Below are 14,213 nucleotides of genomic sequence, written 5' to 3' on the forward strand. Positions count from 1 at the left end.
TTTAATTGTCAATTGTTTTGATCGACATAAGAAAACTTACGGATCAATAACTAAATAACCAAACAAGATGATTAATTTTAGTTGAAAGTGCTCAACATAAAGTACCTTACGGAACAACCAACAAAGCTAATAAAAAATAATCAACTTGGTTGTATCGTGATCAACATTAGACACATTACAGATCCTCACAGTAATATATACGAATATGGATCAGGGATGATCAATACTGCGGAATACACAAGGATTCATTCTATCTTCAATCATTATTTGCATAACAACAATAATAGACATAATCCTTGAAAACAAAAGATTTTAACCTATCTTCCATCAACATACTTGACAATATAGGCTTAACTTTTGTATTTGTCAAAAGTCCATTCATCCTTTTACCAGTACGTGAATACCGAACACGAAGGACTTTACTTTTGACAAAGTATGGGACCTTCAAGTTCACGGACGCAAACATACATATCCTATAACAAATTGCAATATAACAAATCAAAAAGATTAAATACTGCAAAACATCATCCTCCAAATATTTTTAGAATTTCACACCAATAAATCTAAAAACATGAAGATGAAACCGTTGGACATAGCAATGTGAAATCACAATAATGGCCATTCCAAACTCTAGTAATCCTTCAAAAATTAGAATAAATTCTCATAAGAAGTTTCCTAGGCAACAAGACAAACTCGTAATGCACATATAAGATAATTTCTCCTTAGAATGTATAATCAATCTTTTCCGCCCAGTTTTGTACCAAGAATAGCTACCAAAGGAGTATAAAAATATTTTATTAACAAAGAAGAACATACAAAGTCATTAACGACCATGCACCATAGTTCACATAAAATGATTGTGAACATTCAAGAATCCCATAGTAATGCGTGTTATTGCCCATTCTTGAACTTCCTTCTTTGTGATTCATCAACAACATTCTTGTAAAAGCTACAATGAGCTTAGAAGAGTAGTACTCCAATAATACAAGTGCCCAAGTCCAATAGAAGTGGAACAAGTGCAACGAAACAGAGCAAAATACTCAAAAAAAGGAGACAGGACAAACACCAATTTTAAATTCAGAAATTCTCATCTCCATTTCGAAGAGAAATCAAAGAGGAAGAGAATGCAAAAATAATGAGGTCATTCCGAGTTTGGACGAAGAAATTACGGCCAAAACAAGTTTACCGAACATCGACGTCTACAAGCAAGTATGCATAAGGGTTTGCAAACGAATTTTCATAACTTGGAGAAGTTTGCAAACTGGGTATGCGAATTTAAACCCCTGGATTTTGATTTTAAATGATGGTAGCATACTTGGTATGTGTACCATGAAGTCCAAACATCCCGAACTATTATTTTCAAACCTGAACATTTAAGAACCTTAAACACAGATCAAGTTAGGTAAAAAAAAAAAAGATAACAAAGGTATGTGAATCATTATAAGTTCTCTAAGCAAATAAAAGCACAAATCTTGCTCAAGTTTATAGACATACCTTTTTTAGATGAAACCAGTTGAATTCTACAACCTTACCAAACATAATCTATGCTCCCCAGTTGTTGTGCTTCCCTCACCGTATACATGGCAGGGCATTCTTAGTGAAGATGCACTTTCAACACACTCAAGTTGTGTTGAGGTGAACAATGTCCTGCTCACCACAAGTGACTTTTGGATTATCATGAAAGAGATCGCTTTTAGAACCTTTCACATCCAAATTCATTTTCCCAAAGAAATTTTTTAGTTCCAGCATCATGGATACTGCTTTCTCCATAGTCATGGAACTTTCTGGGAGATCATTACTTTTCACACTCAAAACATCATTGAATTTCTCTGGTATCCACTTTTGAGTGCATTTAGGAACGACCGAAACCTTCTTCCCATTACTCTCTTCAAGATTTTCCGAAAGAGAATTGGGTTGACTATTCTTTTGCAAGTTAGTCTTTCTCCAATTGGGAGCATCAGATCTTGTCTTCATCTTTACGAAGTTATCCTTTTTATAACCATTACGATTGTGAAAAGTATTCGTATGACGTTTATAGGCAAATCTAGGCTTATCACAGCACTGATTCCTTTGCCTAAGGGTTGGACAGTTACAACCTGTAACGTTAAGAGGATTAGTCTTAACGTATGATCTTGGTTTCACAACTTCTTGTGATTCCTAAACAAGAACAACATGAAGTTTCTCATTCCTTATACGGAAACGACATCTCCTTTCCAGGTGACCTTTATTTCCGCAATAGTGGAAAACATAAGGAATGGTCTTACCTCGATCTGTATGTGCTGACTTTGGAGGTTGATATACTTTGCTCTTTCGAACCTTAACTGCCGGTGAAGGTATTTCACTTTTTCCATCAGTGGAAACCTTTTGTTGAGAAGTATCACTAGCCTTGAAATTTTTTACCTCTTTGCTAATACTTGGAGCATCTATTCCCTTATATCCCAATCCTCGTGTATCACGATGATTTTTTTACTTGCTCCTAGCATAGTGGTTAATTTGCTTGAACTAGTATTGAACTTTTTCAAGTCATCTTCCAACATCTTGACTTTATCAAGAGCATCAGCTAAATCAGCCTCAAGGCGTTTTTCTCGAACGAGACAAGCACTTTCTTTGTCATCAAAACTAATTTGTTGAGAGTTAAACCTTGCTTCAGATTATGCAAGTTTCTCTTCCAACAAAAAGTACTTTTGATAAAGATTATCACATTCAAGTGACTTCATATGTAGGTTTTCCTCAGAATCCCTGAGGATCGATTCGGTAGAACGATTCTAAAAATAAACACCTGCGTAACATCTTCTCAATTTATTGTTTCCTCGACAGAGAGGAGTCAGAAGAGGTGTGACATGAGAAGTTGTAATCTTCTTCTTATTCCACGAATCCAAAAACTTAACATACTCTGAGACTTCCTCATCAAGATCTCTATCAATATCTGAATCACCTTCATCAGAAAGTTCATCCAACTGTTCTTTTAGGAGATTTTCCCAATCAACAGTTTTTAAATCAAGAGAATGTTTAGATATTGACTTAGATGTGGGAGTTCTCTCAGGTGAATCCAAGCTTTTAGAATCATCTGGTAATTTCTGAACTGGTACGTTATTAGAGATAGACTCGTCCATAATCAGATCGCTACAAACACAGTCTTATAAGGTCTTTAACGTGTTTGCCTGCTCTGATACCAATTGAAAAAGCGGGGATCTAACAACACCACCCAATATTTCGCTTAGCAATATGTATGGACTAACTCCAAAACACTTTCTAGAGAATCAACTAGACAGTCAGACTCAATCTAGGTAAAAGTATCTCAAGGAGTTAATATCTCTCTCTTGTTTTGATTTACTCAAGCTAATAGAAATCAACGAGTCTTTAATCAAACACAAGGAATAACTTGGACGGTACCAAAGACCAATGTCCAAGGATCAATCAATGTTAATCAACAACCAAAGGTTGGATTACACTAATTTATGATCTAACGCACAACCTGTATTATTTCAATTATATAGATAAAACAATATAATGCGGAAATTAAAATAACACATACACCAGAAATTTTGTTAACGAGGGAACCGCAAATGCAGAAAAACCCCGGGACCTAGTCCAGATTGAACACACACTGTATTAAGCCGATACAGATACTAGCCTACTCCAAGATAACTTCGGACTGGATTGTAGTTGAACCCAAATCAGTCTCCCACTGATCCAAGGTACAGTTGTACTCCCTACGCCTCTGATCCCAGCAGGATACTGCACACTTGATTCCCTTAGTTGATCTCACCCATAACTAAGAGTTGCTACGACCCAAAATCGTAGGCTTTCACAATAAACAAATCTGTCTCACAAAGACAAGTCTATCAAAGGATCAATCTGTCTCCTACATAAAAACCCTAAAATTTTGTTCCGTCTTTTGATAATAATCAAGGTGAACAGGAACCAATTGATAATCCGGTCTTATATTCCCTAAGAACAACCTATATTAATCAATCACCTCACAATAATCTTAATCGTATGGTAGCGAAACAAGATGTCGTGAAATCACAAACGATGAGATGAAGGTGTTTGTGATTACTTTTTATATCTTGCCTATCGGAGAACTCTCACGATCTCAAGCCAATCAATATGATTGTACTGTTACGATATAAGATGCAAGATCAGATCACACAACTACGATAAAAGTAGTATCGGTCTGGCTTCACAATCCCAATGAAGTCTTTAAGTCGTTAACCTGGTTTTAGAAGAAGAAAACCAAAGGTTAAAGGAGAATCAACTCTAGCACGCAAACTAGTATCACACGTAAGGTGTGGGGGTTCGTTTTGCACAATACTAGATGTCTCCTTTATATTGCCTTTCAAATCAGGGTTTTGCCTTAGTCACAAAGCAATCAATATTCACCGTTAGATGAAAACCTGATTTAGATTCAAGCTAATATCTCTCAACCGTTAGATCGAAAACTTAGCTTGTCATACACAAATGACTGTACGCTTCTAGGTTTTTTAACCGCACCCAAACGTGTACATTGTTGGTTCAACAGTAGTCTACCTAAAGAGGTTGAGCGTTTCATACCAACCATGTTTTTGTTCACCATAACTAGTCCAATTGACTCAAATGAACTAGTTAAGAGAGTTGTTCAATTACAAGGAAATCTTATGTAACTACACAAGACACAATTGAAGCAAAGATGATTTGATTCACTCGAATCGGTTCATGAACTTTAATAGCCACGGTTTGCAAATGCATTCCTTAGTCTTTTAAGATTAAGTTCAGAAATCATCTTTAGATATATAACCTTATTAAGTTCGCAGACTAGGTTCGCGGACTTAAGACACCAGATAGAGTTTACAAACTCCAGCAGAAATTTTCGGGTTCGAGAACTACGCTGGTTCGCGGACTGGGTTCGCGTACTTGTCTCACGCAAGTAGTTTGTCAACTCCAGCAGAAAATTCTCGGGTTTGAGAACTTCGGCAGTTCGCGGACTTGGCACTTGCCATACTTCCGGTTCTCTTGATCAACAAAGTTCGAAAACTTCGGTTCAAGGAATCCATTGGTTATGTAATCTAAACTCTCATACCAATTATTGAAACATTCTTAGAGGACGTTATATAGTTGTTACACTATTTCTCGTCAAATCAATTTTCAAAGTGATTGAAACATTCATGACTTTCGTCACTAGGTAAAGATAAACTTGGTCGAAGCAAAAAGCTTACCAATACATATTTCGAGATATAAATAGGCGAGGTATACTCGGCTCGAAATACCAAATGTGAATGATCTAGTCTATATATATAGCATTCGACTTTTGTCTCAAAGAGTAGGAGATAAAATAGATAGACTTTTGAGTTACAGATAAGTTCAAGTTTCCACATATGTTTTTGTCGAGAAGTTCCACCGGTTCCTTGAGTAGATCTTCTACTTGTATGATGAATCGCCATGAAGTCCTTGAGCTCAACTACACTTACTATCCTAGTCCGAGACTTAGCTATAAGAGACTTGAAATCAAGACTTATAGTTTTGATCACTAACATTGACAAACATGCTTGAGATAGCAACGCATGCGAGTTTGACCGAGCAGTGCGCTAACAATATAAAACTTTTGTTAATACAAATGTCAACATACCATGGTTGATTTTTCATATGGACTCTAGATAGATATTCTAATCCTCGACATTATTAAACTCACAAGGCTTGGAACTGGATGCTTCACTTCATTGCAGTCACGATTCTTTGTACAAGAAATTGATAGATTCTATATAAAACTGATTACAAGGTCCTTGTTATTTTTGTACGACTAAGAGTAATATTACTGCTAAATAATGGTTGACAAAGCATTTTATCTATAATCTGACGTGGCAGCGAGGCCTACTATTCTCTTGACTTTTGAAAATCCCAATTCAGTACTAAAAAAATAATTTTATCCTCGACGTACAACTCTCAGGAATATATACAACTTTTGTTAAAGCAAATGTCAACATACCATGGTTGATTTTCATATGGACTTTAGATAGATGTTCTATCCTCAAAATTATTAATTCACAAGGCATGGAACTTAATGTTTCACTTGATTGCAGTCAACGATTATGTGTACAAGAAATTGATAGGTTCTATATAAAATCAATTACAAGGTCCTTATTATCTTTGTACGGCTAAGAGTAATATTACTGCTAAATAATGGTTGACATAACATTTTATCTACAATCGGACGTAATGGTAAGACTTATTATTCTCTTGACTTTTGAATATCATAATTCAGCACTAAGAAAAATGATTTTATCCTCGGATGCACGACTACGAGGAATATACACAACTTTTGTTAAACAAATGTCAACATAACATTGTTGATTTTTCACAAGGACTCTAGATAGGTATTCTAGTCCACAAAATTATTAAACTCACCAGGTTTGGAACACGATGCTTCACTTGATTGCAGTCAACGATTCTTTGTATAAGAAATTGATAGATTCTATATAAAACCGATTACAAGGTCCTTACTATTTTTATACGTCTAAGAGTAATATTACTGCTAAATAATTGTTGACATAACATTTTATCTATAATCTGACGCGCCAGTGAGACGTACTATTTTCTTGACTTTTGAATATCCCAATTCAGCACTAAAAAAATAACTTCATCCTCAACGTACAACTCTGAGGAATATACACAACTTTTATTAAAACAAATGTCAACATGTCATGGTTTATTTTTGATATGGACTCTAGATGGAAGTTCTAATCCTCAAAATTATTAAATTCTTAATGTTTCACTTGATTGCAGTCAACGATTCTTTGAAAATTTTTTTGATAGAAATCCAGTACAAGGTCCTTGTTATCTTTGTAAGGCTAAGAGTAATATTACTGCTAAATAATTGTTGACATAACACTTTATCTACAATATGACGTGGCAGTAAGATTTATTATTCTCCTGACTTTTAAATATCCCAATTCAGCACTGAGAAAAATGATTTTATCCTCGACGTACGACTTCGGGGAATATACACAACTTTTGTTAAACAAATGTCAACATAACGTTGTTGATTTTTCATAAGGACTCCAGATAGTGTTCTTTTAATCCTCAAAATTATTACACCCTATTCTAATTGTTCATGGCATGGGACTCAATGCTTCACTTGATTGCGGTCAAGGATCCCTTGAATAAGAATTGATAGATTCCATATAAAGTCGATTACATGATATTTGTTATCTTTGTACGGCTAAGAGTAATATTACTGTTAAATAATTGTTGACATAACATTTTATCTACAATCTGACGTGACAACGAGACCTATTATTCTCTTGATTTTTGATTAATGTACGACACTCTTATACAACTATTTTCAAAACAAATGTCAACATAACATGGTTGGTTTTTCACATGGACTCTAGATAGATGTCCTAATCCTCAAAATAAGTAAACTTCGTTCTAAGTTTACAAGGCATGGGACTCGATGCTTCATTTGATTGCGGTCAACAATTTCTTTGAACAAGAAATTGATATAAAACCGATTACAAGGTCCTTGTTATGTGGGGAGAAAAAAACAACCATAAGAATTGAATGTGATGATGACCAGCCAGGTAGGAAGAAAGGTGTTTTTTAATTTTGCGTGTATTTTTCAAGAGAGAAGAACGCGGGAAAGCATGGGAGTTGGGAGGTTGGTGTGATGTTGAGTTATGAATCTCTTTGTTTTCTGCGTACATAAAAACATGGGATGATGGAGTCTATTCTGTGGGTCCCACATCGTCTGTTGTATAGGGCTGTAGGCATGGATGATAGCTAGTTGGACCACGAAAACGATGGGGATACCTTACGATTGAAGTCTTGTTTATTTATTGCTGTTTGCTGAATAGGTGTGTAGTATTTTGGATCGGCATGAATGCAGGACAGTGGCGTGCTTTTGAAATTGTAATCCCAAGGTAGTGAAGAAGAAACTACAGTATAAAGAAAACATCCCAAGGTCTCTAAGCAAACAACCAATGCCTCCAATTAATAAAAGTCCATACCGCCCGTAAGCATGATCGGGCATGTCCGGCAGGTGATGACAAGTATACTGTTACCGCACATAGCAAACATGCATGCATACTGTAAAATTTGTCACTTTAAAAATTAGGGAATTTAAAAGTTCATACCCACGTTTTTATTATTATGGGCTCGAGTGCATGACAATATGTAGTACGCCATTAAAGACAATCCGGAAGTCTTGTTTATTTAATGGTTGATAAAATTTCATGCATAGACTACCCATAATCAGAGAACAAATTAAATAAGCCAGTTTCTCAGGTGAATAGGAGTATATTTGGATCAGCATGAATACAGGACACTGGCGTGCTTTATAATTGTAATCCCAAGATATTAACCCTTATTATATTCTAGTTTTATTTGGAAGAAGCTATCCCGAGGTCTCGAAGGAATGAGTAGGCAATGACTCCAGAGTTTCTAACGTAGTGGACATATGCCTGATCACACCAGTAATATACGCGTGCCTGGAGTGCTTAGACACCCCGCATATACTTGTCATGGTAGCTAGTTGCCAAGTTTGTAGACGTCAAGCAGTCAAGCTAGGAATCATAAAAGACATCTAGGGAGGAGTTAAGAGGACCTATAGACTGAACTCTTGAACTTTGTAGACAGTGAGAAGACAGGGAGAGAGCTCCAAGAAGGAAATATAAATGTTTCTGTATGGTGCCACCATATTGCCATTTGTATAAGTTTTTGATTCATCCAACTCATGCTGCAAACATTCTGAAAGCGTAAAAAGCTGGATAGGAGTGTATTTGGATCAGCATGAATACAGGCAGAGGACAGAGGCGTGCTTTTTGAACATGGATACATTAATATTAAACAAACTCTCTATCCCAAGCTCTTGAAGGACTAAATTTACTTAAACCTGATGCCACTCATATACTCCCTATGATGGCCTATGCTTTAATCTCGCATCTCCAACCAGCATATTCATATCGTGGCACTTGGGATCCCAACAAGGTCTAGACCTGACAGCAGTGAGGTTGAAGTTAGATTCTTTGAAGGATCCTGATAACTTGTATACAAGTTAAGATCACCAAAACACCGATTCTTTGAATTGAAAACAAGATTTGTTCTCCGATCTAAGAAAAACCAATTTGTAGTAGTAGAATAAGACAAAATAATAATTTCCAGTAACTCAAATTAATTTCCTAAGATCTTTCCAGAACTCGAAGCAAGTTTTCAAGCATTTTTGCAAGAATTTGAAAGAACTTGAACATGGGCTTGAATCCTTTCTGGGCAGGGCTAAGATCAAATAGATGAGATGACCACAAAATTGTGCCAAAATTGGAAGCTTGATTTTAAGGGGCCCGTTTCAAGTTATGGGGCAACAAGATAAGGCGAAATATGCAGTGTTGGTGGTGGTAACCGCGGTAGTGGTGGTAGGGGCAAACAATGAATAAAAGAGCACAATCTTTTAGAAGTTTTAGAAAATATACTTAAATTGGCTCTAGGAGCTGGTTGGCTGGTGCCTGGCTCCGTTCCTGCTAATAGTTTAGATGGTTGACAATTGTATGCTTTTCCGCTGCTTATTACAAAATCTAGTGTTAGAATAACAACTCAAAACACAGAACCAAATGGTGCTTAAAACTGACAATATACTTGAGAAGCCCGAAAAAAGGAAAAACAAACTCATAGAGACCGGAACTGGTAAAAATATAAATCACAGAATATGAATTACTTACCTGAAATTTTAACCTTCCTCAAAATCACACCGAACTTGCCAACTTATCAATTCATAGTTCTTTCAGATTACCAGCGTAAAATATAGAAGAAACAGAACTAAAGATACAAAGCCAAGGATGAATTGCCAATGGGGAATTTATCACACTACAAGTTTCATAACACGACTGCCGAGATGCATATAATCATATGGAGAATAGTTGTACTTGATCATGACTCATCATCAAATATGCAGCGGAAGCTGAAATTCTGACATAGCAGTGTGTGATTCTCATTCCTCATCGGGTTACGGGGACGCCAAACTGCTGGTACCCATTATACGACATGCCATCTCCACTGCCACTATCTTGTGAGGAGGTGGAACCAAGACGTTGGAGATGATTGTACCCTGAAAACAACCTATGATCGGGTGCCTCACTGTAGGATAGACAAGTTGTGTCAGAATACGACGTGGTAGGAGCAGCTGGATTGGCGGGTTCTGATTGACGGATTTCAGATTCTAATAGATTTCCCCTTGTTTGTTGGGAAGCCAACTCCGATGTATTCACAACATTGGGAGGGGAAGAAGCGCCAGTTTGCTGCTTTAGAAAACGTCCACCAGATCCTCTCACCCTCTTTACTGCATGGAGATGCCGAGATTCGTGAAGATATGGCTGCAAATTAGTGACAGTGTGAGACTCCTCGAAAAAATAGTGAGTCACCAGAAACGAAAAATCGGTTTACAGGGAAATGCGATTGAGATAAGCAATATAATGGATTCAAATGGTTAGTAAATCACAGTTGTGCATGTGTTTTCCCTCATTTTTGACACTGTCCGTGGGTCTGCTTCTCACACAATCAAACCACAATTTACATACGGGATTGTAAAGCACATACCTTTCGAGGTTTAACAAGTCTGTTTTGGGCCTCAAGTTTGGCACGGGTTTGTCTGCGTCTGAGGATTGCATGGTATTGTTTAGCATTTACAAAGATTGGTCCTGCTTCCGCAATTTCAAGAGGCAGAGGGACTCGTGTAGGATTACCAACCATATCTGGAGGCATGTGCTTCAGTTCAAATAAGAGGTATATCAACAAAAGAAAGTTCAACACCAAAAAAATTTAAAAAAACCATCCCGCTGGGAACTCGATGAACAGAACTAAGATTTCAGTATAATACTACTTACAATAGGCTGTGCTCCATAAGAAGCCACCATTGCACCATAGTAAGGATCAGCATAAGGGTAAGGAAGGTGAGTCTGAGGTCAAGAATGATGAGCAGTTATTAGGTTTACATCCACACTCTTAAAGACGAGTCGACAAGAAAAGTACCTACCATAGATTGATTAAAATCGATCTGTGAAGGAGGTAATCTGAAATAGGGAGTTGCCTGAGTTGCGAAGGATTTAACTTGAGCTTCCTCTTGTCTTCCATTATCTTCAGCGTGTCCAGCTTAAATCAAAGAACAGCAACCACGTCAATATAATGATATCCATACAAGTTAAATTAAGAGATTTGGCATGAAGGTTTCATCTACCTCTAGTTGCCATTTCATGATGAGATTGAATAGTCGACTGACTAGAGGAAGAATCCTGATCTTGATGTTGAGCACCTAACTGATTTGCATTTTGACAATGTTGAGGTGGAGTGTCAACATTCAAACTTGTACTTCTGGACATAGAAGATGGTGGAATTTGTGACACAGAAGAATTCCACCAAGAACGCGAACAACTATTAACAACGGAAGGGGATGCTGGGTGGCTAGAAAATTGGTGGGATTCATTCCCTTGAATGTTCTGCATCCGTATTTTCAGTGTGTTTCACCTGTTCTGGTGGCCGCAGAAGTGTCTGCACAAATGAAACATAACAAACACCTAAGTAGGCTGTTATAGTGTGGTTGTACCAATTACCATATAATAGTGCAATTTCGAATCAAAACTACGACACTCACCTATATCAATAGGCATAATCCTTAAAACAACCATATACGATGTACTCAATTATACGACCATGAGACAAGTCCATCATTGCTAGTTATATTCTCAGGTGAAAGTATTAACAGATCAATTACACAACATGATCCGAAGTCGCACCAAATCTCCCAACAGAGATTTTCTATTCTACCTATATTCTTCTCTCCTCTACCACACATGCACACACTCATGCCACAGAAACCCAATATACTCCACTAACTGGGAACAGTGCAATCGGTTCATAGTTACCGAATCTTCCCACAGTATAAGACTATTCTGTGTCGGGTGTCCATTGGATTGGTTATTTAGAGTCTGAGTAAAATCTCAACTGGGGATTAGCAACCCTCTTTTGTGCACCATGGACTGTAAGATCAAAATTGTTTCTCAATACAAACTACAATGGCTTTCGTAATCCCACCCGTTGCAAACTACAGGAGCTAAAAAATTTCGTATGGGCATCAATATGGCACTATCATTTGCAACATCCTAAAAGACATTCCTGGCAAATCAACGATGATTAGACGAGAGTTACTAAATTAGACTATACCTAATTCTCTTCTAATCCGACATCCACTCAAAAACCAATTACTAATCGGAGTTAATCAGTATGACTAAACCGACCGTTCTACAAAAATGGATAAGAACAACAAATCAAGAAAATCAATAACTAGCAAAGAAATTGAACCCGATAAAACAATCAAACAGATGATACTCATTAGATTGAGTTTGAATTAGGTCAACCAACATACTAATACACTGGAATCCAACAAAAGATTACCCGAACAAACGAGATTGAATTTGAATTAGCCAATTAGGTCAATCAATAAACCAATACACTGCAAAATCCAACAAGAGATTACCCTAATAAACGAGATTAATACACGAAACTAGCGAATAGTAGAGCAGTCCCTAGCATTAACAAAGCCAACAAAAGATTGAATCTTTAAGCAATAAAACAATCCAATCAAAAACAACTCCAATAACCCATTATTCCAATTACTAAATTACTTAGATGACAACCCCAAAAAAAAAAACCAATACCCAAAACTGCAAAAAACCATGAGAATCAATACTTCTGCAAAGTTCTGAAATCAACAAAAACATACCCATATATGGAAACCCCAATAGAACACCCAAAAAAAGACCAACAAAAAGAATCTCTGCTTTATTCCTTACACAGAATCATAATAATCAAAAACTCAAGCTAATACCATAAACAATCAATTCAAGTACACATATCTCTGATTGAACGAATGAATGAAACAGTAGAAAGAATATTTAGGATAAGAAAAAGTACAGAAAAGCTGAATAAAGAAAGGGAAAGAAGGACTAGTACTTGCAACCATACCTTTTGGGAATTGGTAAAGTGAGAGGGGATAATAGGAGGAGGAGAAGTGATATTGTTGTTGTTGGGATAGATCTGGGCATGTCTCCCAACTTCCAACCCTCAAAAACCTAAAAAGCCAATAACTATCTATCTATCTATTCTCTAGTCTCTGTCAATTGAGAGGGAGAGAAGGAGGGACCCAAAATTCCTTATTGGTTTTTGTTGTTTACTTTAACTCACCAATTCAAAATTCAATCTTTTTTTTTCTTGCTGTATTTATTTATGTATGAGTACTAAGTAAGCAATATGTACTCAAAAGATTCATTAACTATCTCAAAACTCACCACCAACCAAATAAACATGCACCACCACCACTCTATAATCTCTGCTCCAACTTGTGTTTAAGTTATCTTAAAATTTCTTGTTCTGGACTGTTTCTCAGGTTTTAGCCGCCCTACTACCTACTTTAATTTTCCTCAAATTATGATATATACCACCCAGTAAAGGTTAAGGGCACCCGCAACGCGTCGAAAAAGCTTTTTTTTTATAGCACTGTTGGATGAGCTGATAAGCTAATCAAGGTTGACGTTTATTTGCTGGGTTGCCCGTCTAAACCAGAGACAGTTATCGATGCTATAATAAAACTCCACGACAAGAATAATCGATGTTTTATTACCAGTCAAAAATTTCGTGTTGTAAGTGTTCAGGGATGAAAAGAAGTATTGAGAGACATTTTCGAGAGTCATGGAGTACAAGATAAGGAAGATTGGATTTGGTTTGACTGCGAGGTTAAAAAGAATAAAAAATACTTTGTTGGAATATTTTCAACGCCGCTAACCAAAGGGGGGTCCTGGGGGGCATCGCCCCCCAGGCTGTGGTCGATAAAAGCCTGTTCGAAAATTTCGAATCCAAAAGACACCATTGATGTCTGTTGATGAAGGAACCTGACGTTTCGTGAATAGAAACCTGTTGGCGAATAAAAACCTATTCCCAACAGGTGCAAAACCCTTTATAAATAGCTTCTCCCAGTTTCGTTTAACATATAAGAAAAATCAATCTGTTTTCTCTGTTTCAAAAAGCATCATCAGAAATCAGAAATCTCTTTGTGTGTTCTTGATTGAATCAAGGGGTACAAACCTTGAATTCAGTTTTTGTTGCAGGGCTTTCATTGTATCCTGAAGGCAATATTTCGCATACCTGTTGTAATCGCCAATTGTTATTGGGAGGGTAGAAATATTTGTCTAAAAGAAATT

At 36.7% G+C, this 14,213-nt stretch overlaps 1 protein-coding gene across 4 annotated transcripts; it reads right to left on the minus strand.

Annotated features, from left to right (window-relative positions):
• Positions 1-9,682: 9,682 nt before the first annotated feature.
• Positions 9,683-13,251, minus strand: LOC113328448 (nuclear transcription factor Y subunit A-3-like). 4 transcript variants are annotated; one of them, XM_026575560.1, is made up of 6 exons: positions 12,982-13,251; positions 11,198-11,508; positions 10,997-11,112; positions 10,848-10,919; positions 10,561-10,728; positions 9,683-10,337 (listed from the first exon to the last, which is right to left on the minus strand). In XM_026575560.1, the coding sequence occupies exons 2-6, from the start codon at positions 11,460-11,462 to the stop codon at positions 9,963-9,965; spliced, it is 996 nt and encodes a 331-aa protein (XP_026431345.1). In that variant the 5' UTR covers positions 11,463-11,508; positions 12,982-13,251; the 3' UTR covers positions 9,683-9,962. The 4 variants fall into 4 exon arrangements, with proteins under 4 accessions (XP_026431345.1, XP_026431347.1, XP_026431348.1 ...); XM_026575562.1 differs by lacking the exon at positions 12,982-13,251 and adding an exon at positions 12,740-12,893; XM_026575563.1 differs by lacking the exon at positions 12,982-13,251 and adding an exon at positions 12,412-12,531.
• Between the last annotated feature and the right edge of the window lie 962 nt (positions 13,252-14,213).

Source organism: Papaver somniferum, unplaced genomic scaffold (assembly GCF_003573695.1).
Source record: "Papaver somniferum cultivar HN1 unplaced genomic scaffold, ASM357369v1 unplaced-scaffold_107, whole genome shotgun sequence".
Taxonomy (NCBI): domain Eukaryota; kingdom Viridiplantae; phylum Streptophyta; class Magnoliopsida; order Ranunculales; family Papaveraceae; genus Papaver; species Papaver somniferum.

What these genes read in the sequence shown, in the direction of transcription:
- LOC113328448 (XM_026575560.1), bottom strand. Translation starts at nt 11,462, where the DNA reads ATGCAGAACATTCAAGGGAATGAATCCCACCAATTTTCTAGCCACCCA. An exon ending in TCATGAAATGGCAACTAGAG is followed by an intron (nt 11,113 to 11,197) that starts GTAGATGAAACC and finishes CTTTGATTTAAG; the next exon opens with CTGGACACGCTGAAGATAAT. An exon ending in TCGATTTTAATCAATCTATG is followed by an intron (nt 10,920 to 10,996) that starts GTAGGTACTTTT and finishes TCTTGACCTCAG; the next exon opens with ACTCACCTTCCTTACCCTTA.